The following is a 14072-nucleotide window of genomic DNA, read 5'->3' on the forward strand; positions in this document are numbered from 1 at the left end:
AACAGCAGCTGAAGATGGAGAGTTGGTTTGGTGGTATTGCACCATGGTTCAAGCAATTGCTTAAGGTAGTGCTGATAGGGCTTCTCATATTCCTCGCATTTATGGCTTGTGTGCCGTGTGTGTTTCAATGCTTGCTAGGCTGCCTGCAACGCATGGCTGAAAGAATGGTTAATACGCAAATAGAGTATCATAAGATGCAAGATAGGCTTTAAGGTGAGATTTAGGTGTTAAGATTTAAAGAGAAGTTTATACATTTTATAAGTCTATAGAGTTTGTAGATTTCACATATATATACAAGGTCACACAGTTATAGGTCTATAAGTTTATAGATTTATATTGTTGCGTATTGTAACGGGTTAAGCCTTTTAAGCATGGGGAGGGGGAAATGTTGTATTAGGCGAAATACGGGGATGTTATCGGGCTGTGACGTGACAGGCCCTTCCCCATATTCTGGAAGAATCTTGCTACGTGTAACACAGTAGGCGTAGACGAAGTGGACGTAGGTCATATAAAGTCGTGTGTGCTTCAATAAATCGCCATTTTACCACGCTACCACCTTGGTGTCACTTGGTAATTGGTCTAACTACTGCTTCAGTTGGAGGCGAGAGATCGTAAAGCCATTAACGATCATAAAGCCTTCAAGAATCATTCAGTTTCCAGATTATTTTAAGGAAAAGATTTTAATCCATCATATTTTCTGAAAACTAAGAATTGATCCTGCTCAAGGAAACAGAAGAGAAAAACATCACCCACAGGCTGCAGATATTTACCTCGACTTCTCTACATGCCATCCCCAGTGTGCTTTTCAACTCACCTTGCACAGTGACCCTGGCTTTTGTTATGGAGTCCTCTGTCTCACAGGTGTACTCCCCACTGTCCTTGGCAGTAGAGTCACGGATGATCAGAATGGCCCCAGTTCCCTCCTGCTGCAAGTCGTACTTCTGGCTTTTTCTCATTGCTTTGCCATCCTTGTACCACCTGATGTTCAAATCCGGTTTTGACAGCTCACAGCTCAGGCTGATGTCCTGCCCTGCTGCTGCTGTCTTATCCTCCAGCTGTTTTGAAACCTCAGTAGGATTTCCTGGAAGAAAACATTGCTTTTTGAGTAACATACAGTTAGGGTAGGATGCCTCTCTCAAAATACATGCATCTACGTGCTGGAGATAAGTTAGAGAGGCACTTGCAACAGACACCATCCTACAGCCAGCAGTAATCTGCAAAGTACAGACAATAGAATTCCAGGCAGCATTTATTCTCTCTTAAATCTACCCAATTGAGGATGATGAACCATGTCTGAAAACTGCCTCTTTCTTCTCTCCACTCATCACACTGGGAGCCTCGGATGATGCTCTCAGATGCACATGTTCTAGATAGGAATTTGTTGTACAGCTAGATGATGTGAAGGCCATCCCTTCAGCTTATACTTAGAGGATATTTGCTCCCACAGTTCCCTCAACAGATCATTCCTGATTTACTGTTAATGGAACAAGCTGTAGTGAGATGCCCATTTCCAACACTACCCCAGTGCTTTGGGTAGTTCTCACATTTGTGTAAAATGGTTCCTCCTTTTACTTATTTTTAAGAGAAATTCTCAGTGCTTCGAGGTTCAAGTAGAAGGTTGCTATTCACTTTAACCATATTATGAGTTAGCTCTCACGACAATCTTATCAGAAGACAGTTGAAGGAATCAGACCCCAGAATCTCTCCCATCTAATTACCTTTCACAGACAGAGAGGCTTTGGAGGTTAGACCACGGGCAGTAAAAAACGACTTCCCCAGCATCAGTAGAAGTCACACTTTTGATAATGAGAGTATATTTCCGACTCACGTTAGAAGCTTTAAATCGCCCACCACTTTCCACTCTGCTTCCAGTCAGTGTCCACTTGAACTCATCAATGCTTTCATGGGACAGAATGCATTCAAAAGTACAATCTTCTCCCTCCTGGATTTCAGTGTTTTTCAGCCGTTTGGTAATGCCACTATTCAGCTCTGGAAGGTAAGAGATAGGTTAGTATGAGGTTTATATGGAGAAAAGGCATTTGTGACTGTCATGAGTAGCAGTACTGGTGTTTTAACTCAGGATTTGCAGAACATGGCTGTGTTCCTTACTGATGTATTCTCTAAGACATTCTCCACTCAGAATTACCAGAAAGCTATAACAAAAAAGAGACGTAAATCTCTTGGCTTTGCTCTGGAAGAACTACAATTAGAGCAGCTCAGTCCATGGAGCAGAATGAAGATTCAATGAGCTACAGAGGGAAAAACCTAACAGAGAGGACAACTCTAAGATGCTGCGTGAGAAAAAGGATTTTGCCTATGACAAGAAATTAACTGTTTCTATTAGCTCATTTGTTACCATCCTACCCCTACTGGTGTTCAAACCATTTCTCCATTTTAGGGATGGTTTGAAAGGAAACATTTCCAGGACATTCTTGATGCGTTTGGTGATTTTCATGGCAAAATGAGATACATTTACATCAAAAGCAATGGGAATTTTCCAGACATCACTGTGCTAAATTGCAATAATACACTTCTATTGTAGAAACTATTAAGGCTCATGGGGGAATAGGTGTAAGACATAGTGACCACACTGAATGTGCTTTCAGCACTCCTTTAATTTCCACAGTACTTACCCTGAATGCCGACCTTTGACTTGGCAACATCACTGCCAATATCACAGGTATAGAAACCTGCATCTGACATCTCGAGGTCATGGATAAGGGGACATAGGGTCTTCCCAGACTGTACCAGCTCATACTTGTTGCCAGAAGGGAGCACAACACCGTCCTTTTTCCACACTGGTTTGACCTTCTCTTTATAGAGACTTCGCATTCCAATTTAATCACACCCCGCTCCTCAACAAAAACATCATCCAAGGACTTCATGAAGACAGCAGGCTTCTCTGCAATTAAAAAGGCAAAACAGAACAACATGATACAGAAGATCAGACATTTCCAGTTGCTTTCAGATTTTTAAAGAGGGATAAATAAATCTTCACCACTACTGACGACACCAAGATAGAACCTAAAGCGGTTTCATGTCTGTTGACTGAATACGCTTTATGGAATTCTGAACTAATCAGTAGGAGAATACAGGGAACAGGAGGGACAGCCTGCATTGCCTTGGGTGGGACTGATATCATATGAAGTAATTGGGATGCAGCTCTTCTAAAGCTGGAGAGCTGGCATTGCCCTCACATGGAGCAGAGCTCATACAGCAGGCCACAGGATTAAGAGGAACACTTTTGATTTTCCTGTATTATTGACTCCTCTTATCTGTCTTCTATTTCACACATCAGATGTTTATACTGGGGAAAAAACTTCCACCAAATGCAAAAGAAAGGAGAAAGAGGAAATCCTTCAACTCTGAGCGCATAGAGTAAAAGAGCTTAATTGCTGGGGAGAGCAGATTAGAATCACAGTATCCTTAGAATTGGAAGAGACCCTTAAAGGCCATCTAGCCCAGCTCCCCTGCAATAAAAAGGGACATTCACAGCTAGATCAGGTTGCTCACAGCCTGGTCATTAGTCATCCCAGAGGCAAAACACACACTGAATGATCTCTCCCTGCAGTCATAAATACTTAATTCCACAAATCACTGGAAGAAAGCCCATCATGACTTTGGTGGCTATCTGAGCCCCAGAGAGGTGAGCTTTAGAAGCAGGATTGCTGCACAATAGAATGAACTGGAGCTCCTTAGCATCTCTTACATCCAGGAGGGGTGTGATCAGACCCACCTATCACCTTCAGGTGCGCTTTCTGATACCTTGTCTGACTTCACTGTCACTGTGCCTGCATCCTCCGGCTTAACCTGCTTCATTGTCGGTGTGCAGCAATTGCCAATGTTCTTGATGTCATTGTAAGTGTCGGTGTAAAGGAGGTTGCCATTCAGGAACCATTCCACGTCCTCGTCATCATGGGACAGCTCGCAGGAGAAGACAGCAGAGCTCTCTTCTTCAATTTCCACATCCTGCAGGTGCTTCGTTACTTCTACATTGCAGGCTGTGGGGAAACAAGGTGAACTGTTACCACTGTTACTATAAAGCATACTGGGATGTGGTAGAATGGTTGGACTAGATGATCTTTGTGTAATCTTCTCAGTGAAGACTATACATTTATAAAGTTAGCAGTAGAGAACAGCAGAAATCAACCTCAAGAAGAGAAATCTGAGGTGAAATAGGACATGGAAGAGGTCACCCTCCCCGCTCATACCTTCAGCTGTCAGCGTGGCCTCAGTCTCTGCAATTCCTGCCTTGCACTTGTACACACCAGCATCATCGGGCTTCAGCTTCAGAATCTTGAGCTCTGCTGAATGCTTATCCCTCTTGATCTTGTACTTCTCAGAGGGTTCGATGGGTGTGTGGCCCTTGAACCATTTCACAACCTTTAGAGAAGGCCTGAAGTCACAGGACAGGATGACAGAATGATGTTCCAAAGCTGTCTTGTCCTCCAACTTCCTGGTGATTTGTATATGGTAATCGGCAAAGCAGGGGTGGAAGAGAAGAAAGGATGAGGACAATTGGAAGAAGAGGAAAGTCTCTTGCGTGTATTCCATTCCTAATAATGTCAAGTTCACAATGGTTCTTTGAACGACTCTAAAGATAAAACAAACGATTGTCTATAGGGAATGCCATTGACTACATTTCTATAAAGTAATACTGTATATTATCTACCAAATGCAAGGTCCAGCTCTTGTTCTGTGCTAATTAAATTGCTCCCATTTGTTGAGGCTTTTATTCAAATAAGAGTGAGTTGAAAATATAACAAGTACTTTAGGGTGTGAATGGAGACTCTTACGCTGGGGACAACAGCAGATAAAATCCTGGAAGTTTCTTTCAGGTGAAATCAATGACAAACTGCATCAAATTTAGGTGCTACCAAACTTAACCTTGTCTAGTTCAGAAATACAATTAATTTCACCTGATTTGACTTCTTTGGTATAGCCAAGGACGAAACCTCAGCTCTGTAGATCTGAATAGTAAGCACACCACAACTATTCAAACAGATCTTTTACTGAGATGCAGCTGTCTCATTTAATGTCCAACGACTTTGAACTGGAAATGGAGCAGACCCTCCAGACACACACAAAATATTTCCAAGACCCCAGTGAAGGAAGACTGTACGTTAATTAATTCTTCATCTTCATGATGTAAACCAAGCCAGGATATGTTACCTCTAACAAGGCTGTGAATTTTGATTTGCCAATTGAGAACTGAATGGTGCTTGTCATATCAGTGGTGGTTATCGCTATGGCAAGCTGGTGGATGGTGCCTTCTTGCTGCATAATCAAGTTTCTGCCAGCCTGTAAGACTTCCCCACGTAGATACCACTTGGGAGGTTTCACAGAAGGAATGGATATCTCGCATTCAAACTTGGCTTTTTCAGGCTCAGTCACATAGTCATCACACAGCTCCTTTACTAGACTAATGGATTGCTATTTAAGAAGGATGGAACAAGAGAAAGCAGAGATGTAGAAGGAATGTAGAAAACCCTTACATTATCACCCTACTTACTCACATCAGCATTACTGCACATGAACACTACACCTATCAGCTCAAAATGCCTTTAAAACATCATTAAAAAATAATATAAAGAAAGGAATGTTGTTAAGAAGTCACATGAACACTACACCTATCAGCTCAAAATGCCTTAAAACATCATTAAATAATATTATAATATAAAGATAAAATATAAAGAAAGGAATGTTGTTAAGAAGTCAGACAATAAGATTGACAACCTGAAGAGAGCCCAGATCTTCTGATTCCCAGTCCAACATCCAAATCAAACCATGACCTTCCCATCCCGATATCAAACTCCTCGCATTACAAAATGGAAAAGAGGTTCAATGAAATCAACCTCGTAAGAAAATAATCTGTTCTACTTAGCAAAAGTAAAACCCAAAAGACAAGCTGGATATTTTGTGGGCAGAAAGGTAGGTAGGTAGGAGTTTTTATTTCTGTGAAAGGTCCTGGTGGCGTTCAACTTTTTTGACATTCTTGCAAATGATGTTAGCTGGTCCATGTCACTTGTTCCACCCTAACCTCAGTCCCAAAACAAAAGGGGAACTCCCTTCTGAACCTTCTTCACTTCATTTCAGATGTCCTTTCTGCTTGATCTCCAACCCACCCCCCACTCAGGAGAAAGATCCCCCTCTTACACCCTACCATCTTGCCGCATTCTGATGTTGTCATCAGCCTTCAGCTTGTTGTCATCTTTGTACCACTGGCTCTGAACTTCATCTTGTGAAATCTCACAGACAAAAGATGCACTCCCATATTCATTCACTTCCACATCTTCCAGTGGTTTAACAATCTTGATATCTCCAGCTGTGAAACAGTAGAGATATATTTGTCAGGGTATTTCCAGAACTGAGTGCAGCATCTTTTCCTTACACATATTTGCATAGAAAATAAGTAGGATTATGTTTTATTCTAAACCATCATCCATTCCTGAGTCATTTCCCTTTTCAACACAGTCAGTGCATTATTGCCATTGAAATTAAAGATAGACTTACTAGCTACAATGGAGCTCCCTGCAAACAGTTTTCATGGAAACCAGAACCTCATTTATTCTAAAAACTTTCAAGCAAAATTAAGGGTAGAAAAACAATAGAACTGACTGAATCTTTAAGGTCATTTAGTTCCAGTCCCCCTGCTATAGGCAGGGACACCTCCCTCCACACCAACTCTTCTCCTCAGGGTCAAGGCTTCTCTCAAATCATTCTCCTCTAAGCCTGTGCCTGTGCTTGGGATTGCCCTGACCCAGGTGCAGGGCCTTGTACTTGGCCACACTCAAGTTCATGAGGCTGCCAAGGGCCCACCTCTCCAGCCTGTCCAGGTCCCTCTGGGTAGCATCCCTTCCCTCTAGCACATCAACAGCACCGCTCAGCTTGGTGTCATCTGCAAACTTGCTGAGGCTGCATTTGATTCCACTGTCCATGTTGCCTACAAAAATGTTAAATAACACTGGTCCCAACACCACCCTCCACCTGGACACTGAGCTATTGACTGCAGCTCTCTGAGTGTGACCATCCAGACAGTTCCCTATCTTGCAACTGGTCCATCCATCAAAACCATTATTCTCCAGTTTGGTGACCAGGATGGCATGCAGGACGGGATCAAATGCTCTGCACAGGTCCATGTAGATGATGTCAGTTGCTCTCCCATTATCCACTGATGCTGTTACTCCATCATGAAAGGCCACCAAGTTTGTCAGGCATGGCTTGACCTTGAGGAAGCCATATTGGTTACCACCATCACCTCATCTTTATTTTCCAAACTATGCCAAGGAGAACTAGACAGAACTCTACAGTGTCGTGTCACTACAAACCTGTCTGAATGATTGGCTTCTCTGCATGCTCCTCACTAGTCTCTCCTTAGCTTGTGTGCCCACAATGTATGGGGAATGTCAGCCACAAATCTTACCTAGGGGACATCTTTGCTTCAAAATCCTTTGAACATCACACAATCCCTTTTAACTCTCCAGGTCTGCATTTATTTATGTCAGAATCAGACCATATTTCTGTGCTGCTATTTCCCTTTCCTTCTGAAGGGCCTGGATACAACTTGGATTAACCTCAGGAGCAGAGTTCCTGCATAAAACCGCCTGTACTGAAACAGCAACCCAACCTGTTTGCAGACTGAGAGAGAAAATGAGAGTTCACCACCTGTGAATAATGAGACTTCTCTTATTTCCCTCAGAAGTAATGCCCACTTTTTTACTTTGACGGAGCTCCTTCCCATCCTAGAAGGGAAAATATCAAGTCAAATCTACATTAGTCCTTCCATCTCTGCACTGGGCAAAGGCAGCCTTCAGATCTATGCTTAATTCACCCAATTCCCTAGAATTAATGGAACTGTGCTTACTGGAACATATGCTGAAGCTTAAACACAGTGCAGTGTTTTCAACATGTAGGAATGGCTATAGAACATGCATAAATTCTTGCTGACATATGACTGCTTAAAGCACTGCAGAGGACTGTTAACAAGCCCATTTGGACATCACCTTGAATAAATGACGTTATCCCCAAGTAAGGGAAGGAACAGCTGAGCACCGGGGAGGTACACAAAGGGCCAGAGCAAATTCTCACACTGTCAGGTGCAAAGAAAACTGAGATTTCACCCTAAAACCCAGTTCACAACAAGGCTACAAAATCCTGGCTGAGAATTTCTGAATGCTCACCAGTTGTTTCCAGCTCGAAGGTCATCTTCTGGCCAGCAGCCTCGCAGATGTATTCTCCAGCATCTTTCTTCTCCAGCTGCTCCACAACCAGATGCCATGTTTTGCCCACAGATTCCATTCTGAAATTTCTGGAGGAGGCAAGCAGTCTTCCATCCTTGAACCATTTTACTCCAGTTGGATCCTGTGCTACTTCACAGCTGAGGGAGGCACTTGCTGCCAGGGCAGCACTCACCTCTTTCTGCACCTGCTCCTGGTTTATAAACACAGGTTTTGGCTCTGAGGGAAGAAAAGAAAAACAGAAGGACTGAAATGAGACCATCTTGCAGGTTTTTATGTACAGGTTGGAACAGGTTTAGGTTACCACTTGTGCCCAAACTAATAGCCTTCACTAGAGAATATCAGCTCTTCTGTTGAAATAAAGTGTCAAATCTAGGCAAGAAAGAACCTAGGAACTGAAGGAACCAAGAGGGTCCTTGAACACCAGTCCCATGGTTGCAAGTCACTATGCAAACATATTGAACCCAAAAGAACATCTGTCCTGCAGGCAACCAAAACCTGAGTTCCTTTTACTTAAACTTGGGTCTTTTACTTAAGACCCAATGTGAAAAATCAAAACACATAAACATGTGATTGTCAAACCACTGGCTGCCTTTTCATGACCCAGAACAGTACTCCTGGCTTCCTGAACAGACTCCTCATGGCCTCTACCATTGCCACAACTGTGACTGTCAAAGGCACAAAGGAAATATGCTCACCAACGCAGTCCTTTGTTCTTTGTGTGTGATTTGCAGATATCTATCTTACTTTGAGCTCTGGGAATAGTCAGCTCTACCAGGTCTCTTACTGTGAGTAGCAGACTCACCTATCCAGATGCAGCCTCCAACATAAAGGCATAGTAAAAAGGCAGTGTACTACTAGGAGAAGTTCCTGCTTCTCCTGCCATGAAAGGCTGCACGTAGAACATGCACTCCAGCCTCACTGCACATACTTATCTTAGTCAAATGTTTCAGTGAACAAGAATTACAGTTTGGGATCTCAGGCACAGGAGAGATTTGAATAATATCTTGAATATTGCTTCCATTGTACATATATCAGTAATTATTATTCTACAGACAGACTGAAACAGGTCTTTGTGCCATACTAAAACCAAATACTTTCTACAAACCCAGGCAATCAAGTCTAGGGAAAAAACCTCAGCACAGACTACTGCAACTGGATCACTGTATAATAGAAACTAGATTTTACTTTACTGTTCTCTGCTGTATTTCAGACAACACCTGTCTTACCTGTGACATGAATCTTGAAGGTGAGTTTCAGGCCAGCAGCCTCGCAGCTGTACTCCCCTGCATCTTTCTTCTCCACCTGGCTCACCACCAGCCGACGCTGTTTGCCCTCTGACTCAGCCTTGAACTTCTTGCTCGAGGTGATCAGTTTCCCCTCCTTGTACCACTTCACCTCCGTCTTCTCCTGGGCCACCTCGCAGCTCAGTGTGGCATTTTCTGTTGGTGCAGCCTTCACCTCCTTCTGCACCTTCTGCTTGTTGATAAAGGCATCCTCTGCTTCTGGAACTGGAAAACATTGGGTAAAATATACATTAGATATGAACAACTTGTGACTGGAAGACATTAAAATTTGCTTCTATGTTGTATTGGACCATTTCCTGGAGCAACACTGCTTTACAGTGTTTATCACACATTATAATGCATCCTCAGCACAGTCCCTATGGTCATCCCATCCCTCTGGGTAGTCTTTACTATCAGCTTGGACTCCTAATTTTCAGATTTCTTCTAATGAAGACAATGACAGATCTTCATCTGTCTGTCTTTTTGATATTGCTTCACTCTGCACTGGAGATCAGCCAAATACAGCTCAATTATGAAGTGAAGACCTCAAAATCAGGAAATCATAGAAATTTAAGAGCAGAAAACCATCTTTTGACTCTACCCTATGGTAATGATATAGCCCTTAATATGGTGAATAGTTGGCCTACATTAGATTTTGTAGCTCGGCTTATGCATAAAGCATGGTTTTCTACTCTCAGCAACCCCTGATTCTTCAGAGAACTGGCTGAGGTCATCTCCTCTTAATACCTAACACATATAGAAGAATGTTTAAAGCCCACCTTAACCTTTGTGTCAACAAATGGAGTTAGCATCAGAAAGATAGCAAGTGTAATTAGTTAGGCATACACACTTCAGTTAAGGGGATTCAGTTAATCACTTTGCTAAGTGGGATCGATTGATACATTGAATCTTTTATTGATTACTTTAATGACTGTTTTATCTGATTCTCCTTTTACCAACAACTGCTTGCTGAGAGCATTCATGCTAGTTCCTATTTGAGGCGTGGGAGAACAGATAAACCCTAAATAAATGGGCTTCCATTTCTATTCCATGGTTTGCCCTACAAAAGGCTGTACAAGTGCAGAATATTTCTGACGCACTTACATCATGGACTTCTCTAGTGCTAGCCAGCTTCTAACAGCAGAGCAATTTTGAATAAGCTTCCTATGCTTGTTTGGGTCCAAGGAAAGATCCCAGGGTCCTGATGCTGATACCAAGACAGAGGCTCCAAGCATGAATGCAGGACTAGCAGGTGTGAGGGGGATTGATATTGCCGTTTATTTGCAGTGGAGACATGGAAGACCACTCATTCAGATCATTCATGCAAGCATCTTCAGGCATACCCAGCTCAGGTGACCGGGAAGGCTCCTGCTCCCCAGCAGTCATGGCAAACCCTTCCATGACCTGTCCCCTATCTCCTTCCTCCCCGCTGTCACTCTGTGAAGCCTTCTGCTGCCATCCCTTTCCCTTCCTTCATGACTTTCTCCTCTGCATGCTGTCTGAATTCTGAGTGGCAGCAGCTGCCCAGGAGGGTAAGTTCAGCTCAAGTTGCTGTGCTGCTGACCGTTGCAGTACGTGCAATCCCAGGATTCACACCACAGCTCTACCACCAGCACTGCAGTCCACTGAAGGCGAGGGAGCAGGGCAGCAAGCCAATGCAAGAATGCAGTTGATACACTCTACATTTGATCTCCCTGCTTGTATTGACTGCAGAAGCATCATTCTCTCCGCCCACCTTCAACAGCCCCTGTTTTGACTGATGATTTTCAGGGAAGGTTCAAATTGGATGTTAAGAAAAACTTCTTCTGAAGAGGAGTGGTGATGTGGTGGCACAGCTTTGCAGGGAGGTGGTGGGGTCACCATCCCTGGGAGTGTTCAATAACCATGGAGATGTGGCACTGAGGGACGTGGGCAGTGTGCATGGTGGGATGGGTTGAGGCTGGATGTGGGGATCTTTGTGGTCTTTTCCAACCGCAATGATTTGATGAAGATCAGAAGGCTTGCTTATTAGCAAGACAACAAACATGGCCTAGACCAACCAGGTGATACAAAACTTCTCACAAATGCAATGGAGCTTTGGCCCACTTCAAATAAGGATTTCAGCGTGCACCACAAATACTGAGATAATGAGATGGCAGAATCAGCCCTTTTTACTCTAGTTTTCTATAGGTTTCCAAGGTGTGCAGCACTTGTTTCTTTTAAGCAAGAAGGTCTAATCTGCGTCCCACAATGCTCAACACTCAGCACCTAACATTCAACATGTCCTTAAAATGGGATTGTTCTGTGCTGCCAGTGGAACCCTGGGGTAGAGGAACCCTGAAAAGCTTTCTGAGTGCAATGGTAAGAGGACAAATTAAGACTCAGGAAGCCATTGCACTCTGGGAGAAGCTAGTAAGATGAGGATTTCTGTAAAGAAAGAGCCAACCACTCCAAGAGTACTCATAATCCCTCCTGACTTTCACACCACATCATTTTGCAGTGAGGGCTGGACTTGCACGTCATGTTACAGTGGTACACATGAGAAATACAGCAACAGTAGCTAGGCAAGCACTCCCCACGTATGGCAGAGGAGGAGGTATTACATTACCCTGTGCAGCCATGAGCTCATCCGGTCTGAAAGAGAACAGAAAACCTTTGGTTTCTGAGGCAAACAGCTAATAATAGCCCTCAGCTAGCAAAATTCAAGTGTAAAAGCACTACATTTCTGGGTTTTCTCCCTACACCTCTGCAATAAGACGTGGGCTGGCTTTGGCTGCTGAGGATTAACTTGGTTGATTCCAGCTGTTGCCATAGTCTTTCTGTCATCGTTCATATTTCATTTTCTCTGACAGATACCTCCCAAATCTACCCTTTCTGTAATCCACTCTTTGCTGAAACTGCCAGTTTCCTGAGCCAAAAGCATGAGCTACACAACTCACGGAACAGATCCAAAGGCCCCAGAATCACATCCACGTGGTGTGGGAACAGTAAGAGCTGATGGTTTAGAGTCTACACCACAGGCAGCAGCACAACTGTCTACTACAGGAGCAGAGATACATTGCACACCAGGGACTGAAGGAGCAGAATGCCCCAAGATGGAGAGAGCAAAGACTGCAACCTTTACAAGGGAACAGAACGCAAGATATGCCCTGCAAGGACGCCAGGTCTGTGTGAGCAGAAAGGCAGTAGACTCCCAGTACAGTTGCTCCTCCACATAGCTGATCAAATGCCAAACCTTGACCAGGATTAAGCTCCAATGTGTTCACTGCCATAAGAAAGAAGAGGAGAAAACAGATTCCCTGTCCTGATCAGCTCAGAATACAAGACAAGAACTGTAAAGTTAACAGAGAACAAGTTGACTTATGAGCAAAAACCAGTAGAGTGCAGCTTCAAATAAAACAGAAGACAAACCCTCGTCATCAGCCAGCTCACTAATGGTCACTCAGAATGCAGCTGATGTGCCCATGGCTATCTGGAGTCTAAGTTAAAATTTACCGGATCTTGTGCAAAATATACTGACACCAGAGCAATCTCTACTGCAGCTGGAGTGAGAGATCTGCCTCCGTGCTAAACTCTCAGACTAATGAGAAATGTACAATTAGAAAGGTATCAATGGATTCATGACTGGTCATTACATTTACAGAACATGGAACAAATGGTCGTCAACGTGCGATTCAACAAACCAAAGGCAAGTGCAGTGCGTCTGACTAAAAGTTCTTAGGACACCAACAACCAAACCTCAGTGCAGCCACAGTAGAGATCTGTAACTACTACTGTTGAAATATCAACTGGTAGAGCAGTGTTGCACATTGTACAAATCACAGTTGGACATCTATGGACAGCTCATTATAAAAGTAGTCGTAGGGGAAGAGCTGGATGAAACACTGTTAAAAACAAATAATCATTTTAGCTGCACGTTTGTAAGCATTTCTTTTCATCCTCCCCAAAACAGTTTCATGGCAGAATCAAGAGGACACATTCACACAGACGTTTCCACAGCCAGACTATGGAATAATCAAAGAATATCAACCAAAATGTGTTTCCTACCAGTTACATGAATCTTGAAGGTGAGTTTCTGGCCAGCAGCCTCGCAGCTGTACTCCCCTGCACCTTTCTTCTCCACCTGGCTCACCACCAGCCGACGCTGTTTGCCCTCTGACTCCACCTTGAACTTCTTGCTCGAGGTGATCAGTTTCCCCTCCTTGTACCACTTCACCTCCGTCTTCTCCTGGGCCACCTCGCAGCTCAGAGTGGCATTTTGAGTCAGTACAGCCTTCACCTCTTTTTATACCTTGTCCTTGTTTGTAAACACGTCTTCTTTCTCTGCAGGGACATCACAACAGTCACACCGTTTTGCTGTAGTCTGCTGCAGAGCTAACTCCAGTTCCCCATTTTCACTATACTTGCCCTTCACAGGGAGCATCGTGATGCCTCATTAAGACAGGAAAATACTTTCCCCTCTATTTTGCCTTGGGAAATGATAAGCATATCATTTCATATCATATCATATCACATCATATCACAAAGCTAAACATTTCACAGTCTGATAGCAGATTTGGACATGAGATTT

The 14072-nt window shown here is 43.4% G+C and overlaps 2 protein-coding genes across 2 annotated transcripts in view; one reads left to right on the top strand and one right to left on the bottom strand.

Moving 5' to 3' along the window:
- Positions 1-14072, top strand: part of LOC146757493 (uncharacterized) — a gene marked incomplete at its 5' end in the record, with an annotated part of 360734 nt that overhangs the window by 164478 nt on the left and 182184 nt on the right. The gene's annotated exons all lie outside the window — the stretch shown is intronic.
- LOC146757503 (immunoglobulin superfamily member 22-like) lies at positions 135-2898 on the bottom strand. The gene is made up of 3 exons (XM_085520657.1): positions 2634-2898; positions 1796-1989; positions 135-143 (listed from the first exon to the last, which is right to left on the bottom strand). Exons 1-3 carry the CDS (start codon positions 2830-2832, stop codon positions 135-137), a joined length of 402 nt encoding a protein of 133 aa, XP_085376783.1. The 5' UTR covers positions 2833-2898.

Source organism: Coturnix japonica, chromosome 20 (assembly GCF_054131305.1).
Source record: "Coturnix japonica strain WE chromosome 20, WE-NBRP24, whole genome shotgun sequence".
In the NCBI taxonomy this organism is placed as follows: domain Eukaryota; kingdom Metazoa; phylum Chordata; class Aves; order Galliformes; family Phasianidae; genus Coturnix; species Coturnix japonica.